We start from the raw sequence: 20001 nt of genomic DNA, 5'->3' as shown, positions 1-20001 counted from the left end.
CAGAAACAGCACGGAATAATAAATGATCTTAATTTCAAAATGATAGGCAGAATACAGAGCGAGAACGGCGTCGGCTCAGCAGCATGTAGGACCACCGTGGACAGCGATGCACGAAGAAACACGTCTAGGCATAGAGTCAATAAGGGGGCGGATGGCGCCCAGAGGGATGGTGTCCATTCCCTTTTAACCATTTGCCACAGTTCGTCTTCTGAACGAGGCAGGAACAGAGTCTGCAAACGCGTCCAATCACATCCCACACATGTTCGATTGGTGACATGTCAGGAGATTATGGTGGCCAGGGAAGCATCTGTGTGCCTTGGAGAGCATGTTGGCAGATTCGAGCAGTGTGTGGTCGGGCGTTTTCCTGCTGAAAAATTGCATTAGGTAGACCTTGAAGGTAAGGGATTGCCACCGGCCGCAACACATTATCCAGTATCGTTGGGCCGTCATAGTGCCCTGAATACGAACTGGAGGTGATATGGAACTGTACGCAATTGCGCCCCAAACCATTATGCCACGTTGTCGTGCGGTGGGACATTCCACAGTTACAGCCGGATTAGATCTGTCTCCACGTCGACGCCACACACGCATGCAGCGACTATCACTGGATAAACAGAAGCGGGATCCATCTGAGAACACGACATATCTCCATTCTGTCATCCACGGCGCTCTAGTTCGGCACCATACTAAACGTTGCTGTCTATGTTGTGGGGTCAATGGCAGTCTTCTTAGCGGACGGCATGCTTGCAGATCACGTTCGACCGAACGACGGGAAATGGTTCTGGTTGACACGGGAACAATCAGGGTATCTTGCACCTGCTGCAGAATCGAGGAACAAGTGACTTGTGGGTCACAGCTTGTCGGTGGATGCGTCGATCCACGCGTTCTGACGTCACTCTGGCTGCCCCTGCACCCCTCAATCTTGCCATATTTCGTTGTTCCAACCATCTTCGGCACAGCCGATGCACCGTGCTCGCATCCATGTAGAGCCGCTATATAGACAGTCCGACGCATCAGCTTAAGTTTAGCCTTTTTGGATCGGATTTTTCATTGTTGCACTGCCAGGGTTACCATAACAAAGTTTCGGATTTCGCCAAATTTGCCGAAAATAATACTTTATTTAATAAGCAATTCACGTGCCGCTAATAATCGCTCGCAGTGAACAATCACCAAACGCGATTACTCACCAGAAAAGACGACCACTCAAACACGCGCTCCGATCCAAAAAGGATGATCTTAAGCTGATGCGTCGGCTCGTATATATAGGGGCCTTACATCCATGTGGGTATCAGCTGCGATTTGTCGTACGGACCAACCTCCTCTTCTCAGAATATTCTCGAAATAACGATACGAATATTGCCCACTCTGCAAGTTTCTTCCCTTATATCTTTTTTCACGTGCGTCGGAGAGCTGCACATTTCACATCATTTTTATAACACAGTGATGTACGTCTACTCCAAAATTTGCATAAATTTCTGAGCACTCCTTCTTGGTGTTACATTTTCAATGTCGAGCAATGTATTTTTTTTTTTTTTAAATAAAACTTAAAAGCACTGGACTTGTTCGGTTTTATTGATGAGTTGTTTTCGGTAGAGCGTTCGGTTGTAAATTAGCTGAACTTCGGGCCTCCCCGGGCTGTCCGACATTATCTAATTAGATTGATATTACGCATTACATGTACTCATAACATACAACAGATAACACACGTAAGGCAATAAAATAAATGCGACGGCTGTTCTACTTGGCGTTTTGACTCCTTTATGCAGGCTAAAATTATTATTCACATAAGTTGACTATTAACCGAAGGGTGTTCTTTCGTTTTTTTTAAAGCTTTGACTCCGTTCAGACCTCTAAGCAAAGTATATAAGCATAAAAAGTATTAGATTTAAAAATTCAGTTCTCAAGGGGTTCCTTTTTGTGCAGAAAATTTTTAATTGTATGCCCAAATGTATATTTTTCTCATAGCAGTGTTCGACCTTTTGTATAAATGAAAAAAATACTACGCCCCAAATTGAAATTACAAGTTTCACCCAGTAAACCTTTAACTATTTATTCGAATACGATGTAGAACATTAAAATTATTATAAACTTCATTAGTAGAAATAATTTTCTACTCCTCTGTTTTCAGGGGGGGATGCATTTTGTCCACATTCAAAAAATTACACTTAAAAAATGGACTCAGTTAAGTGGTTTTGGTTTTGAATTTTAAATGTTCGATTAAAAGAAAAACATGTGCTCGCATTCAAGCCGTAACGGTTAAAGCAGAATGCTATGCGAAATTGTATCATTTTTCAAAAAATAAAACACTTATTTTCAATCTAATTTATTATTTCTCTAAAATGTTTGTTTCAATGGCTACGCGAGATCTTCCTCATTCCTTAATAAAATCTATGTTTTACGAATAATTTTAAAGCATATCATGCTGGTTAATGACAAAGCATAGACACATGTTTTTTTTTTTTTTGGCAAAAAGGCAAAAAGCTTTTTTTTTTTTTTTTTTTGCTCTTTTTTATCACACATTGCTTCAATGAATAGCATTCGAAAACGAAGGTGCAACTGCGCGGTTGGTTGGAGTGTCGTGCTGTTAATCAGAATGGCGCCAATTCAAATCCGTGCCAATAAATATCTCTTTTTTTTCGTCAGATCCTCACGTAGGCAAGACTGTATTTGCCACAACCCGTTTTTTCAAATGCACAATTACTGCTTTTTCTCGAGTCACTCAGTCACACTTTTAATGATGTTTATGTTTGTATTGAAAATACGTACATCCAAAAGGTGAGCGATTATCACAACATTGTATTTAACGAGATTTTGTTGCTGATGTCTTCAAATTACATGCCTTCTTTTGTGTGTTTAATTTTTTCCGTTTACTTTAATCCGTTACCTTTATTCGATTCTTCTTCATATTGTTCTTTCTTTGAAATTTTTAAAGAGCGAAATACCACATGAAAGGATTCGAAGCACAGTGCGGAGTTCTGCACATGACGACTAGTGTAACAATGAATTTATACATCGTTTTACATTAATCATCTCTTTGGCGTCAATGCTTTAACAATGCCGAGAAATTTGCCAGACATGTGATTTTCCGCACATTTACTAGATTCAGTAATTTCTGCTGGGACAAAAAACGTTTTGCTGCAAAAACATGAGAAAAAATGGTTCTATTCTGAAATGATTCACTTAAGCTTTCAGTTTTAACGAAATTCCCCTTGGAGTTCTGACTGCTTGTTAAAGCATTTATGTTCAAAAACTACTAGTGTATCCTACTGAAGCTGTCCGCTATATGGACATAAAAATTCACGCGTGATTTTTTCAACCTGTTACAAAATGCTGACAGTGCTGTCATTGCTGTTACAGTATTTTTTATTCTAATTCTTGATTTATAAAATTTCGTTTTATGCTAATTTCAATAATACGAAAGGATGAGTTGAGACAGTGAGAAGCAAAGGGATGTAAGTGGCAAAATTAAAAATTTGGAGATAACCGATACAAATGGTAGGCGAATATATCCTCTGTCTTGGGGCCAGAGATGGTACTAGTAGTCCTGGTAGTTTCTGTTATACAGCATGATTTAGAAAGACTTTTCAATGAAAGCCTACCTAGGACGTTGCATTTAAACGTGTTTCACTCAAAACTTTAAAATGTCCACTTACATCCCTTTGCTTCTCACTGCCTCAATTATTTGCATGATTAATGCATCATAGAGTTGTTAATCAAGCGAAAGCGTTGTGCTTTCATTAAGAACACAGGCATTTCTTTCATCAATGAGAGCGGACGCATTCCTCTTTCCGTGAACTTCGCGTTTCACTATTAGAACGTCGATAATAAACATCCCCGATTCTCTGCCTGAACTAGTTCACCTCTTGACCAACCTAGAACCACCCATTGATCTGAACTCGAGCCAGAGATCTAAACGTGGCCTGGTCATTTTGGGCACTGGGTGCAATGCCAGTGGTAATGCCCAGTTCATGTTAATAATTGATCAAATCCTTCGATTGTCAAAGCCTTCCGGCTATCAGACAGCCATTTGTATTCAGACCACGGCGCAAGCTATAATCATGCATGAAGATACATTAGAAGGTTTTGAAAGCAGTATTCGTTCTTGCATTATCACTCATTTTGTTCTGAATCACAAGAAAAGTAAAATTAAGAGCATGTCGATGAGATATGTTATTACTTAACAAGTTAATCATTCACCGTCTCACTCGATGTATTTTTTTCAGTAAAAGTAATGGCCACCGTTAGTGAAAGAAACAGCTTCTGGCTACACACTTGAAGCAAAATTTAAATCATCGCATGGTAACATATTACTGCATTGGTGAACGTTATCTATTTTGAATGTCAAATGCAGTGTTCTCTAAAATAAGCAATAAATATTATGCACTAAATGTATCTGAACTTGTGGGAAGTTGACATAAATTTGTTTCTAACTCCAGCTACCTAAATACCCGATTTAATTCAATCTCTTCACCAGTTTTACAGCCTATGATGGACAGTTTCCTGCTGTACAATATTTTTCCAAAAATCCCGTGACGGACCCGTGACGGTTGTTTTCGTTTGGAGATTATTTTAAATTTAATTAGCATTACCTTCAACTATCTTTTCTTTGTGTTTCTCTATGTTCATGTTAGAGTAGGACGATCTGGGGGTTGGTCAAATGACGGTTAATGACTTCAGTGGTAAATGTCCGATCGTTCTGATTTTAATTATTCTATCGAACGGTTTTAGCTAAATGTGCGATTACTTCAGCAGACGAATGCGTGCTGACTCTTTTAAAACTTAGATTTTTAATCTGCTGTCTTTTATTTCACGAAATACCACGTGGTCTTATTGACTGGCTTTGATATGCGGTTAGTCTAAACATGACCGATAGACCTATCTGTGGAACTTTTAGAATGACTTTTGGCTAGTACCTGGTGAGCTAGTGTTATAATCGGTTGGCTTGGTGGAATAAGGCTTTTGTCTAAGTACAATTTGTCTAACATATGGTATCTTCTTTTAACTTCGTTTTGCTTGTCTGACCTTTAAATGACGACCTGACGCACCACAAGTAACTTTTATTTTGATCTCAGAATTCACTTTTTTCCTTAAACAGACGTTTTCTCTTTTGTACAATATCTATTTCACAAATTACTTTCCTTAAAGTTTTATTTGTGCACTATCCCTTCTTTTCAAAATTACCTACATTCTTTGAATCATGTTCTTTCATTGGCACATCTAAGCGCAATTTTAATTCCCATATTATGACCATACTGACCTTGTGATACAAATGATTTATTCAATAAAGTTTGGCATTAAATTACAATTCTGCTCTGATTTTTTACATTAATTAAGAAAACCAAAGCCAATATATCCTTTCAAATTGTTTTGGCAACTTTTTTCCACTAATGCTTTTAACCCGACACTCTAAACCACAATTTTTTATCGTTCATATATATATATATATATATATATATATATATATATATATATATATATATATATATATATATATATATATATATATATATATATATATATATATATATATATATATATATATATATATATATATATATATATATATATATATATATATATATATATATATATATATATATATATATATATATAATAGAAGCAAGTGGACCATTTTTGTTCTAGAACAGGAATTATCAACTTTAGGGACACCTTTAATGACGTAGAAGAATTTGAAGGGAGGCGAGAGTGTATTCCAAAATCAAAGTTAAAAAGTAAAACTAACTGTAATTTACTCAATTTTTGAGGTTACATGAGTTAGTGAGAAGCAAAGGGATGCAAATGGAATATTTCAAGTTTCGAGTAAAACGCGTTTAAAGATCAGATCCTAGGTAGGCTTTCTTTGAAATTTTTTTCTAAACCATGCTGATCAGCAGCACCTAACAGGGCTACTAGTACAATCTCTTGCCCTAAAGCAGAGGAGAGGTTTACCTACTATTTGTACAGGTTATCTCCAAATTTTTTATTTTGCCACTTTCATCCCTATGCTTCTCACTACCTCACATGTTAATATTTTCAACATTATAGCCAGTTTAGAAGTTTTTAGGGCTGTTTTCATCAACTTATCTCTGTGACTCTATATTAGTTATGTGTGAATTATCTTCCACAACATTCATGAACCTTCACTGCCATTAGTATACACTAAAAAACAAAACAAAATCCCCCAAATTTCAGTAAATTCAGGAATGGCGATTTCTAACGCCATTGAATATTCGAAGGAATAAAGAGTAGATATGTCAAAATTTTCAGTGCCTTACCTATTTTCTTTTCATTATCTTAGTGAGAATTAACATTTTCGTATGTTTTGTTTTGCAGCTACCGAGATGAAGCAAGAATACCGGCATGCCCTCGTCAAAGGTCTGCCCTTCCCTTTGCTCACGATAGCAGAGTATTTCACTCAGGAGTTGGAGGGATTCTGTTGGGGAAGGAGGTACAGACTAGCAGGATACTATTCCCACATACTACTCTGGTAAGTAACTCTTCTTTTAAGATCTTGACGGCTAATCCGAATATTCTCGGGCTGATCTTTGGAATGGAGCGTGATCTTGTGACGCCAAGAGTGGCGTTAGTATCTAAATTTTATTGGGATTACGTGCAATTTTGGCTTGCTGCAGTATGTACTTAGCATTTATTCTTGACTAGCGATATCCGCACGGTTTTTCCCATAGTAGAAAATTAAAGAGTCATTTGGTTCGCCTGTATATTTACAAATGATGGAGGATGAATTTCTCGCCAATATGCTATGGTAATTTACTCGTTCACATTGTTGTAATTCGCTCGGTGCAGAGGAAGTAAATGCATCAATGGTGGTAAAAATAAAATCATAGAAAAAGAACAAAACCGAATTTTCGAAAAATAGCTTCGAGCTGCACACCCCCACGCTACAAACTATTTTTGTGCCAAATTTCATGAAAACTGACCAAACGGTCTAGGTGCTATGCGGTTTACAGAAATCCGGACATACAGACAGAGACTTTTAGCTCTATTATTAGTAAAGAAGAAGAAAATGCATTTTTTCGTCAGAAAGAAATTAAGTTACTTATAGAAAATTGGTTAATTGAATGCGGGGATGCGGAGTCGGACTGATTTTGGGGAAAGGAGTCGGAATAGGGAGTCGAAGTTATAGAATTTCAAGGAGTCTTTGTCGTTTTCCCTCAAATTCCGCAACCCTACCAATGCTTGTGGAGTCGGAGTCAGACTGATTTTGGGGCATTGGAGTCGGAGTCGCCCATTTTCCTCCGAATCCGCAGCCCTGGTTTAAGGTTCTAGGCTTTCAGTTCTTTTATTTTTATCCTTTATTTATTTCTGCACTAGTGATACCCGCATGGCTTTGCCCGTAGTAGAAAAATAAACGGTCATTTGGTTTGTCTGTATATTTACAAATAATGGATGATGAATTTATCACCACTTTGCTATGTTAATTTGCTCGTCCATGTTATGGTAATTTACTCTTCCATGTTATGATAATTTGCTCCTTCACATTACGGTAATTTGTTCGTTCATGTTATGGTAATTTACTGGTCCATGTTATGATAATTTGCTCGGTAGAATATTCTTAAAATTAAAAATAGAAAAAGAACTAAATAAAATTTTCGAAAAATCTCTTCGAGGTGCTCATTACGGTGGGGCGAGAAATAAAAAGTTTTTCAGATCAACTTCTAATAGTTGCGGAAAGTTGTCTTGGTGATAGTCAGCTTTCGTGCAAAATTTGACGAAGATCGATTTATATCTTCAGGGGCGCTGCGGCCGTAAAGTTTTATAATAGCTTTTTCCCCGAATTTCAAGGTTAAAATATGAAAAATTATGTTGTAAACTAATTTCATTGCCTTTTTTTACTCATGAAATATATTCATGCATTAAAAGCATATGAAATTAACGAAAAGTGTTTTATATTATGTATTTATATTTCCCGTATCTTAAAAAGAGACTAAAACATAAAAAATAGTGACTTTTAGAACAATATTAAGCCAAAAATGATTAATTCTTACAAAATGTCACATGAAAATGCAAACATATGAGACAAATAAAATCAAACAGCATTTTGCAGTAAGTTACCGCCCTAAGAAAGGACTAAGGCAGAAGTTTTATGTCAAACAGCATTATTTAAACGATTGATGCGTCACAGCTAGAGTTTTTACAATAATTGTCTTTTATACTCAAAGAAAGGCAGTTTCTTTCAAGCCTCAAAACATGCACGAATGAAACCATCCCTCTCTTCTATTCGACTTAGGCTAGAGATGCATCCGTCACTAACTTTACGCGCGCTCCATCGATTGAGTATGACAAGGAAAAATTTCCATATGTTTCGAAGAAAATGTGGAACATCTCCAGTTTTCACAAAGTCATGCAGCTCGTCCTCAGATAGTATCATGGTTATGAAGGTCGACTATAGGCACGTCTTCACGTTACCAATTGATAAAGTCTAAATAGTCGGAAGAAGAAAAGATAAGCACAGGAATGGTAAAAGTACGGATATTATTATTATTCACAGAATTGGTGCTCTCAAAATCCGACTAGCAGCTAACTGCCGTGCATACTTTAGATCATCATTTAAAATTGCCAGCAAAATATTTTCAGGATGTGCAAAAAAAAAGCATTCCTCTGAAGGACTGAATCGATGACATATGTAACAGGTTGTCTGGCAAAAAACGCCAACAACTTGCCAAAAGTTTCGTGCACCATCCTGCACTTGCAGAAACCAGCAAGGTGTACAAACTTTAACAATGAATGAAACAGGCATTTTTAAATTTTCTGTCGGATATTCTAAGTCGATATACAAACGCAAAATTCGACTGGCTGTCGTGAACCATCTAGAATGACTCAAGGAACCAAGTTCCCTTTCAAAAAGGTTTACGGAGCAGTTGCCACTAATAACGGCTTTAAATATTTGCAGTAATTAGTTTTGGTCCGTACTTAGGTTACTTCGGTCTATAGTGGGCATCTTTTGGATATTACTCTCAACGGCCACATATTTCACTATCGGTAGGGATTCACAGCCTCTCAACATTTTGCCAATAGGATTGCTGAATCGTCGGGGACTAGTACTTAGTAGAATACTCCACTTAGTAGAATACCTCCACTTAGTAGAATACTCCAAGTATTCTACTAAGTGGCGAAGAAGCATTTCGTTGCCATAAAGCTGACATATTTACCACTGCAATGGTCTATTTAAAATGCTGTAGCGATCTCACGTTTTTAGAAAACTTGTTCAGACTGACCCTTGTTTGTGAAGTTCTTGCTTTGTAATTGATACAACTAAATTTCGGATCAATTTTATCCGTACCTTCTGTTAAATATTCTATATCGCTTTCTGCTTCCTCTATACCTTCATTACTAACTTTGATTCTCCTCTTCGCTCTTGATTCGTCTTTCGTTTAAAGATCCGTTTTAATTTTCTTGTGGTTTTGCTATCAACTTTTAAAGTAAGAATTTTTCTCTCACCAAGCTGATCTTCAAGAAAAAGTTTTTCTTTGACAGGAACTTTCCTAAATTTATCACAGTTACCCTCATTGAAATGGCATTTACAACAAGCGATATCGAAAAGTTGTTCCCGAGCTTCGAAGAAAAATAACTGCATCTTTGCGTAAAACGCATCTGGTTTAACACATTTTTTGTTCATCGTTTTCTTCAGGATTGCATGTTTGCTGCAAAAATGTCGAATCATTTGAGCGATTCGTGTTTGCAAAATTACTGGAATAGAGGAACGATGCTACATCTCTTCCAACTTCGTGGCTACGTCTTTTGAAATCTCAGTCACTGTGGACTCTTCGGAGGAAATACACTGTTTTTTTTTCGTGTGCAAGAGATAAATAATAATTAAGGGGTCACAGTACCTCAAAAATGGTCAAACGATCAAAAAATATTTTATTGCTTATTTCAAAACTATAAATTATTACAAACACAGGGAAAAAGTTTCATTGCTTTAGTTCAAATATTTAAAAAGTTATGAGTAGTTTTAGGTCATGCTCGCTATGTGTTCTTATGCAAAAGAAAAATTTTAATTTGCTTTTTTTCGGGGATCGTTTTTTTGTTTTCATGTCATAAGAATCCCTAAGGATTTTTTTTCTATTAAAGATACAGCTTTAAAGTAATATTTTTTGCAGTCAGAATAATATATTTGATAAAACTGTGCATTGGATAAGCATTTTATAAATTACTCAAATGTTTAGAGCATGTTATACCTTTAAAAACAAATATTTTTTAAAAACAATTATGATTTTTTACATAATTAATCACAGAAAATGTTCCAATACATATACAAACAAATGAATGCGCAGATTTTTAGAGATGAATATTGTGATTGCTTAGCAAAAATATTTTTTTTAATAAGTGCAGAAACAAAAAAAGCCTTAGGGATTTTTAAAAAATGAAAATTTCCTAAATTTTTCGGATTTTTAAAAAATAGGGGCAATATTTTAAGATTTTGAAAATAAATTATTGGTTGTAAAATGAGTGTGTATATGTTATGGTTTCAAAAAAAAAAAAACACAATATTCATAAATTTATAAAAAATGTTCAAAAGGTACTGTGACCCCTTAAGCTCAAATTCATAAGTAGGTAACACAGAATCAGACAAGTTTTTTCGTGTTCCGGAAAAAAAAACGGTATGTTTTAACATCTTCCTTTACTTTCGTTCCAGTACAATTATCCTTCGAATGTCTTCCACTCTTACTGGTGTTAGAAAAAACCATTCCAATACGCTCAAAATATAAACATACAATGTACTGTGTACTCGATGCTGCAGAAATGTGTCTCGAACTTTTCCCGGTCGAAGTTCAAAATTGTATGACGTATTTTAATGTCATTTCCCATGATTCTAGGAGCTCAATGTAGTGTGGGGCGAAAAAAAAAAAAAAATTCAGATCAACTTTTAATAGCTGCCAAAAGTTGTCTTCAGTGATAGTTAGCTTTTGTGCACAGTTTGACGAAGATCGGTTAATATCTTCAGGGGGCGCTGCGATTGCAAAGTTTTAACATTGTTTTTTCCCCATAATTTCATGATTTTAATGCAAAAATTATGCTTTTAAATTATTTTAATAGTAACTTTTTTTCATCTAAAGGAGATTTATGTGTTAACTAGTGGCACCTGCACGGCTTCGCCCGTAATAGAAAAATTAAAGGTCTTTTGGTTCGCTTGTATATTTACAAATAATGTATGGTGAATTTTCTCGCCAATTGGCTTGTACCGACGTTACGGTTCCACGTTATGATAATTTCGTATCTCGCCAACTGGCTTGTGCCCATGTTACGGTTCCACGTTACGATAATTTCGTAATTTATGATAGTTTTTTTTTCTTAAAATTGGAATAAAAAAAGAACCACATCGAATTTTCGAAAAATCGCTTCGAGGTGCACACCCCCATGCTACATACTAACTTTGTGCCAAATTTCATGAAAATCGGCCGAACGGTTTAAGCGCTATGCGCGTCACAGACATCCTACAGACATCCAGACATCCTCCGGACAGAGAGACTTTCTGCTTTATTATTAGTAAAGATAACACATGAAATAGCTCCCAAAAAAATTTTGGTCGTTAAACGTTTACTTTAAAAGAAAGCAATGCATGGTTTTGTTGCAAATTGTCCGTAATATGAAGAGGCACTGCTGTCGACATGCTCACCCTATACCGCGAATTAATTCTATGCCAAATATCATGAAAATCTGTCGAGCTGTATAGGCGCTATGCGCGAAACAGACATTCGGACAGAGATCCAGACAGACAGATCCAGATATCCAGAGACACAGACTTTTAGCTTTAAAATTAGTAAAGATGAAACTATTACGCTCCAGTGGCACTTGGGAAAGTTTTGAAATTCATTTTCCTAACTTGGGGTCCTGAAAAGTACATAGAAGTTGGATATGATCCTTGACGAGTACTGCACCATAAGTACCAAAAAAAAGAAAAAAAAGAAGTCATTTTGGCAAGTTATCAGAAAGGAAAGCACACAAAAACGACAGTGTCCTCCCACTCTAGTGCTTTCTGTCTCCAAGGTCAATATTCCCCAACCCACCCAAGACCCCGTTCCCGTGACCTGAAATATCGTGGAAACCACACGGAAGAATAAGATGATGAAAGGACAAATGTGTGCGGGTTAGGAGATGAATACGATGGTTAGTTTTCTATGATTCGACCACACATAAGAAAGGTTGAGAAATTATTTCAAAGACAACTCGCTGTGGTCTTTTATGGAAAAGCGTAACAACGTATGCAATAAAAACTTCATTTAAATTTAAGAGCAATATTTCATGCATCAAAAATGCAAACTCCATGATTAAAGTTGTGTTAACGAGCTAAATTTCACCCGTTTAATGTATTTATCCAAAGCGATCTCGAAATTGAACGAAAATAACTTTAGATTTCGGACAAATGACTTCAAATTGAACTTAATGATATCATATTTGAAAATACTTCTCTCCCGCTGAAGGTTACCAGAAGTTTCTCAAAATTTTTAGAAGGTTCATTTTTTTTTGGGGGGGGGGGGGGACTTTTTTTGTTTAACTCTCTTTATTTCAGGGAATCCTTATTAGTTAGTTTTGTGAAACCGAAAATGCTTTTAAAAATAACCTTTCCCCCTTTCTCCTCGTGCAAAAAATAAATAGATAAATAAATAACAATAATAATAATAATAACAATAATAATAATGATAATATATTAATAATAATAAAATAATAATAATAATAATGAAAATATTAATAATAATAAAATAATAATATTAATTGATTAATAATAAAAATAAACCTTGTCAGGTCAAAAAGAGAGTTTTTAGCCTTTACAATTATAAAATCCCTTCGGCCGGAAGGATACACGGAAATGATGCCTTCACACGAAAATTTGAAGGGCTTAGACATAGAGTTGTTTTGTTTTGTTTTTTAATGTTTCATAGCTTTTACTTGATTGCAATGCATTCTGTAAACGTTGTTGTCTGCAAAATTTACATTTTTTGCTAATTTCAGGAGAATTGCCGAATAACCCTTGTTCATTATTCATGCATGCTGGAACAATTTTCGTGCTCAAAAACGTTAAATAATTTCGTAAATGAGTGAATAAATGAATTGCATTAAACCTGAACTAAATATGGCCATTGAAAAAAAAAAAAAAAAAGTTGAAAATCCTAAAAAATGAAAAAAAAAAAAAACCGTTAACATCGTGCTTGTTTAATTTATTTTTAAGTTGTGAAATGTTTTTATGATAAATTTTGCAACGATACTTTGAAACTTTAAATATTTGGCGAACTTTTCTTCTGGGGATTAAATGATTAACTGGAGCAAATAAGGTGCAGCAGACTCTTGAAATAGTAGTAGCTGTTTTTTGGCTAGACAGTTTTCCCTTTTAGGGTTTTTCTTTCTTTCTAACCTGGGGGCGATCGTCCTCAAAGGGACGATTTGGCTTCTCAAGGAGCTGAAAAATTTCTGAGGGACGACAGGTGAGCGATGAGCATTTAAAATACAAAATGAAGCGAATATCGAGCCAGCAAATATCGAAATGGGGTCGTTTCCAAAATTTTAAAACTATTTTTTTCTGAAAGAGCATTTTAAAAATATAGTATCTGACCATTTTTTAAATAATTTGTTCAAGTTTAATATTTTAAAAAAAATACTTAAATCGGTGCACTTTTATTGTTTACGTTTCTGTCGTGTGACATCACAAATGATGAAATGCCATTTAGTGTTGCCATTCACGGAGAAAAATATTTAATTCACATCTTTACTCACGTGTATTGGCAACGATATGGTTGATAGCAAGCGTAGAGCGCAATATTTAATTCGCTTCTTGATTATCATAACGTGGAAACGTGGTAGAAAGATGCGCCAAATTGCATCATTTGTGACGTCATAAAGACCACGCCTTGTTTTCAAAATCGGACATTTTAAAAAACTAATTAAAAAATAACTGTTGGGAAAATGAAAGTATTTTCTGTGTCCATGTTATTTTTTTACTGATTCTATCAATTTCAGCGACTAAAAGTAGTACTTTTGACTGAAGGAAACAACCCCATTGGAAACTTATATGAGACTAAATATTGTTAAGAGCTCAAACAAGGAATCATAAGTTAACAAAGGAAAAGGAAAATCCAGGAGTTTCTTAAACCTACCCCGATTGAACCTTACGGAATTATTTCATCATGCATTGTCAAATTCATTAAATTTCAAATTTTGATCACTATTTTTTTTTTTCATTTTAAATGTTGGTGTTTTAATTCTCCCAGATTCCAAATTAAAAAAGAATCAATTTCATAAAAATTGTACTTCTGTTTTTTAAAAAGTACTTACTTCAATGATCTTAGATATGCATTTTCCTTCATATTCCTATCAGTCTGGTTTGGAAAAGAAAAATGTACTTTTATTTATTTACTTAGTTGTGGAGTGCTCGGATAAAACAGCTTTGTTATATAGATTTCACTTCAAATAAAATCAGGTATTTTTTTTCATTTGTAATATCTGAACTCACTAACGCCAACTAATGGTTTTCTCAAGGCAGAAAGGTGAAGGGGGGAGGGCAATAGTCCTCAGTGAACCTCTAAAAGTTGGCGATGGGATGAAAAAGGTTGGGAGCCACTGATTTAGATTGACCGCTCTTTCATATTGGTTTTTTGAACCGAAAAAATATGCACGTTTTGAAAAAATTTCGTTAAACAAATTAAATACTCGGAGGCCTAAGTTTGGCTTTTATCCTGATACCTCATTATTAATGTTTACTCATTCTAAAATGAGTAAGTATTGCTCTCATTAATTATCTTTTGCCTCTTTATTTCAAAAGCAGGTAAAGTAAATTCGTTACTAATTTTCAACAATGCCTTCATTTCCAGAGATTTTGTTCTGTTTAACATCGAATTGTATTTTATTTTTCCTCACGGAACTGTGTTTATTGCTTTACCGCGTATTCTCATCAAAACCGTTCCGTGATTCAACAGGTCGAAAAACTGACATTGGCCATAAAAACTTCGACCGAGAATGCCAATTTCAAGAGTGTCAAAACCATGGCAATCAATTTGTATCTCAACCTCTTAACTTTTCACTTTCATGAAAAATTCACCTCAACTTTGATCAGCAGTGAGAAATAAGTAGAGCATGGGAAAAGCGGAGTAGGAAGTCTCCATTTTTCGTCACAAATCGTCTGTCCGTTCCTCAGCATTGAGTGATGGGCCAGAAGAAATTTTCTCTTTTACCGCCAACGTATATTTCGTGAGACTCCTTTTCGAGCGAAAATCGACTCTTTGTTTTTCATGTCACCGCGACATAAACCGTGAAAGGTGTCATAAAAAAGTGTTGGTGGGGATATTTTTCAGTTTTCCGAAATCGTGTAATCTGCTTTCGTTCTGAAAGAAAATGAGATCACGTTGAAAGGGGACGAACATAACTTTGACAAAATCGTTTCTTCTCTTTGATTTCTATCACGTATGAGATGTCAGCTCTAAACAGAAATGTTTACATAAGTTCGACGAAAGAAAAGAGGAAATTTTTTAGTCCGAAGAATGAATGGAATGTGCGCATTTAGAATTCGGTCCACAATAGCACGAATCGTTTTTATCTGAAAGTTTTAGTTTATATCTTTTTATGCAAAAGAAATGTTAATGTTAACCTACCATATCAACACTCCCGACGCTTAGTAATTGCATATCAAGAACATTAGAAAACCGACTTACGTAACCTCAAAAAGAACAAGATGTTATTTTTTAAGTTTGTCACTAAAGAATTATAATACAACAAATGTAAAAATGTCTTTTGACTATTTTAACTTCTAAGGCGTTCAATATGAAAATTGGAATATACTGTTTCTTCTTTTATCCTTAAGCTTTATCTTTCGCATTCAGAAACACAATTTGATATTTTTCATAACTTAAATCCCCTTAATAAACTTTCTCTCTCGAAAACCATTTGGGGGATTACCACCATGTATTATTTTCAGAAACATCTATTCGTAAAATAGTGGCAACACATACACCAGGGGTGCCCACCCCCTAAGAACAAGGTCGCACCCCCTAAAGATCGTACAGATCCCCCCAAAGCAACAGCCCCCCCCCCCAGCAAAAAAAAAAGAAAAAACCCTCAAAACAGCCCCCTGAAAATTTCAATGGTGCAGTCGTCCGCATGCCCCCCCCCCCCCCAGGTGGGCACCCCTGCATACACGCATGCGTGCTTGTGCTTTTTTTGCTTTTTTTCCGGAAATAAAACGATTTGGAGAGTTTTTGATGCGTCACTTCAATAAAGGCTGAAATATATTATCACAGCAGTGCTAAAAATAACTAATGCACAGTTCTAGGGCTTGAATCCGCGATCTTACGGTGATGTAAAAAATTAGCTAAAGACATTTTTTATAGAAGATAGTTATAGAGAAGTTTTTAACTTGTTCCAAATAATTAGGTAGTAAACTGAAAAAAAAAGGAAAAAAACCCCTGAAATTTTACGGTAAAAAGTACTGGCATCTGAGTTGCTAGTACTTTTACCGTTTTATTGTAAATATTTACCGCGGAAAAAACAGTGCGCAGTGCGCAGAGTAAAAAACAACGAGATGCAAGCAGCGGGGTTAGAACCTGGGATCCTTTTATTTGAAGCCCGGCGGTTGTCAAAAACCTATACCAATTGGCGCTCGATAGGGAATCAAGAATGAAAAAATAAGTGCTTCGCTCCATAAGTCCCGTAGTATAGTGATTGGTGCTGCAGTCGCTTACTTTTTCCTGTAAAATTTACTGTGAACATTTTCTGTACTACAAACAGTGTATAACTTACCATAAGATTTTCTTGAATTTTTAACTGTGGAGAAAGTTACAGAAATGTTCAGTAAAAAAATTCAATTTTTCAAGCAAATTATTAAAAGTTTTTGCACATTGCTTTTATTCAGTGAATCGATAGTCGATACACTTTAACACAGATTAAGGTTCTTGTACGCTCTACCTACGTTAGATTATTTTGTAAAACCCACGTCATTTCTCTCTGCTTCCTTGATACACAAGAGTTCATTATGCTAAAAGATGGTGCCATCCATCGTAGGTGTTCATGCGGATTCAAAAGTTCGTGAAAGGTTTTTGATCATCTGATTGTTAGATGTTTCGATATCTCAAGCTTTTAGAAAGTTTTTGTTGCTTACTTTAAGTTGAAGTAATATTATCGTCAGATGTAGCTAGCACGCTTTTTTTTGCTCTTATAAGTATTAGAATCTCGTAAGTTGCTTTTAAAGCCTTATAAAGCCCTTTATAACATTCTTTTAAACACTTTTTTGAAAGTGGTTTTCGAAGAAAAGTCCTCACCACCTCCATTAAAAAGTTAATATAAAGCATTAATTATTATTTTGATTGACATTAACTTAATTTAATATTAAGAACAAGCGACTTGACACTTGTTTTGGGGTTTCAAAGAACCCCTTTTTCAATGCAAAGAGGTGTGAGCATGTGGATGGGAAGTCACTATACGTATGCTCTCACATTTCTATTGAAAAAAGGGGTCCCTTAAAAACTATTTTTATTTGATCATTACTATTTCTTGCAAAATTTTCATAAATATATCAAGGAGGAACATCTGAGGAACTCTTGTTTTGAAACTGATGGATGAAGAAAAAAATGTAGAACTGTTACCGCTAACTGCGTATATTCCAACATTCCATACACACAAATCGAGAACTAAAAACTTGGTAGACTTCAGCGTGTTATGATTATCTGTTGTAGGAGACATTTCTTAGAATCAAACGGTTTTATTTAACTTACTACTATGTGCAAAAAATAAAATATATCACTGCGACCTTCGTGCTTACAATCCTAAATTCCAGTTACTCATTCGAACAACAAGCTTCCTTTCTTTTTATACGCTGCTGGTTTGCATAATATACGTTTAAGTTCATTGCTATCCGCGATACCCTTCATAGTCCCTTTTGACAGTAAGGAAATCAATATGCTAATATCATTTAGAACATAAATGGGCGTCCGAAAATAATAAAACTAATAATTCTAACAAAAATAAACAAAAAAAGTCATTGAAAAGTACCTGTTTGCTCATTTTCTTCTTAGTGCTTGTGCTTCCAAACTTGTTTTACGAATACTGATATGAAGATGGTTCGGCAAAAGGGGAATATACACTATGTTAAAAAAACTGCTTTAAGATATTGTTGCCATACGTAATCGATCATGAACAATTCAAAAATTAGCTAAAAACTTTAATTTTTGAGTAAAAAATTAATTAAAGAGCTCCCAATGTGACACAATGTCACGTGGTTGAAAATAAAGCTTGGCGTTATACAGTGGCTCCCAAAAGTGTTCGTACACATTGAAATTTTTTAGTAAAACCAAAATAACTCGAAACTCAATTCGAATATGAAGTCCAATATTTTTTCACATCATTCCTATGTCATTCTAAATACAACCCATTGGTTTTTTCAAAATATTGACGGATCTTCTTTTTAAAATGGGTCAGAAAACGAAGAAGCAGGGAAATAACACGCCACAAAAGTCATCGTACACTCAAATATTTCCGAATAAATTCATGATTAAAATTATCATTTGCCAATTTATTAATATTTTTGCATTGTGTTGACCCTTATAAGTCATTTGGCTTTAATTTTTTGTTTATTTATTCCTTAATATTGTGCTTATTAATGTAAAATGGCTGGTATTCACAAAAACCGCAAACACCATTCAAAATTTGATTTTTTTTCCCACAGTAGCGGTAAATTGGTTTGAAATGTCTCTAATGTAGTTATTTTATTTGTCTGTATAGTAAAGTGCTTGATAAAATGCTTTAAAGAAAGAAATCGGACCGAAAACAAAGTAAGAAAAGGTCAATCGGCAAAGTTGACAAAACGTAATCAGAGATTTAAAGTTAAAAAATTTATGAAAAATACACATTTGAGTGCTGTATAAGTTTCTGCAGAGTTAAATGAAACATTTTACATTTAATTTTCAATTAAAATTGTTCGCCAAGTTCTCTGATTAGCTGGATTAAATGGAACCTCTTCCCGCAGAAATTTTCTCGGTCGTGCGAAAAACAGAGAGCTTACGCTTTTCGTCGCAAAATCAATGATAAATAAGCTCAAAACGTTTTAGAATTACGTCTTACTTACAGATAAAAATTAATTCAACATTTTTGTTTAAATTGTTGTATAATTGTAAGTAGAAGAAAAAATTAGGAACTTAATCTTAAGAACTTAGTTGGATCAGTTAATCAGGACGGTAGAAGTGTTTTAGTGTGAAGGTGCATATCAGCATCAGGACTTGGTAGTTTGGAATTTTTTGATGAAATAATGAATCATGATGTTCCTTTAAATATTTTAAAAACCAATTTTGAACTCTTAGCCAAAAATTTGGTTATCGGAAACAACTTTGTTTTTTGTCAAGACAACGATAAGAAGCATACGGTTTTCAACGTTTACTTCTAGTGCCTCAAAAATTGTCCTAAAGTTTAGAAAATGCCCCCTCAATCTTCAGATTTTAACTTAATGTAACGTATTTAAGAGATATCTGGAGGTTAGATTACGAAAATAGGGCTTTAAAACGAAAATAGAGCTAGAAACAGTAAGACTCGAAGTGTGGTTGAACACTTACTCAGAAATTACGCGAAAAAAAGAAAGAAAAAGAATGAAATCTATTCCCAGGTGTTTAAAAGGTGTTATAAATACTGTATGATATTCTACTAATTAATAACTTAATCAAAAGTTAAATTATTCAATAATATATAGACATTTTATAAAGTGTACGAAGACTTTTGTGAGATAAAATTTCCGGCACTTTTTGGTTTTTGATTTTTAAAAAATTAAGTTTTAATATTTTTTTAAAACTTTTCATGTAGTTTTGTTGAAAATTTATCATAGATCTTATAATTAAATACCTATTCTTAAATATTAATTCTAACCAATGGATAGGGGCCTATTTCGTTGAAAGTCGAAGGTGTACGAAGACTTTTGGGAGCCACTGTAATTCATAAACGAATTCGCAACATTTCGGCTTAATACTGCTTCCAGCGTCTTGTTCAATGTTGAATGTTGCTCGATACCTTCTG

At 34.8% G+C, this 20001-nt stretch overlaps 1 protein-coding gene across 1 annotated transcript in view; it reads left to right on the top strand.

Annotated features, from left to right (window-relative positions):
* The window catches only part of LOC129225276 (dual oxidase maturation factor 2-like), a 211224-nt gene that overhangs the window by 127478 nt on the left and 63745 nt on the right, over nt 1-20001 (top strand). Inside the window, exon 6 of the mRNA XM_054859862.1 lies at nt 6334-6487. Coding sequence (XP_054715837.1) covers nt 6334-6487 — 154 coding nt within the window. The remainder of the gene's footprint in view (nt 1-6333; nt 6488-20001) is intronic.

The sequence above is a fragment of the Uloborus diversus genome, chromosome 6 (genome assembly GCF_026930045.1).
Source record: "Uloborus diversus isolate 005 chromosome 6, Udiv.v.3.1, whole genome shotgun sequence".
NCBI lineage: Eukaryota > Metazoa > Arthropoda > Arachnida > Araneae > Uloboridae > Uloborus > Uloborus diversus.
This window is presented reverse-complemented; position numbering and strand designations above follow the sequence as displayed.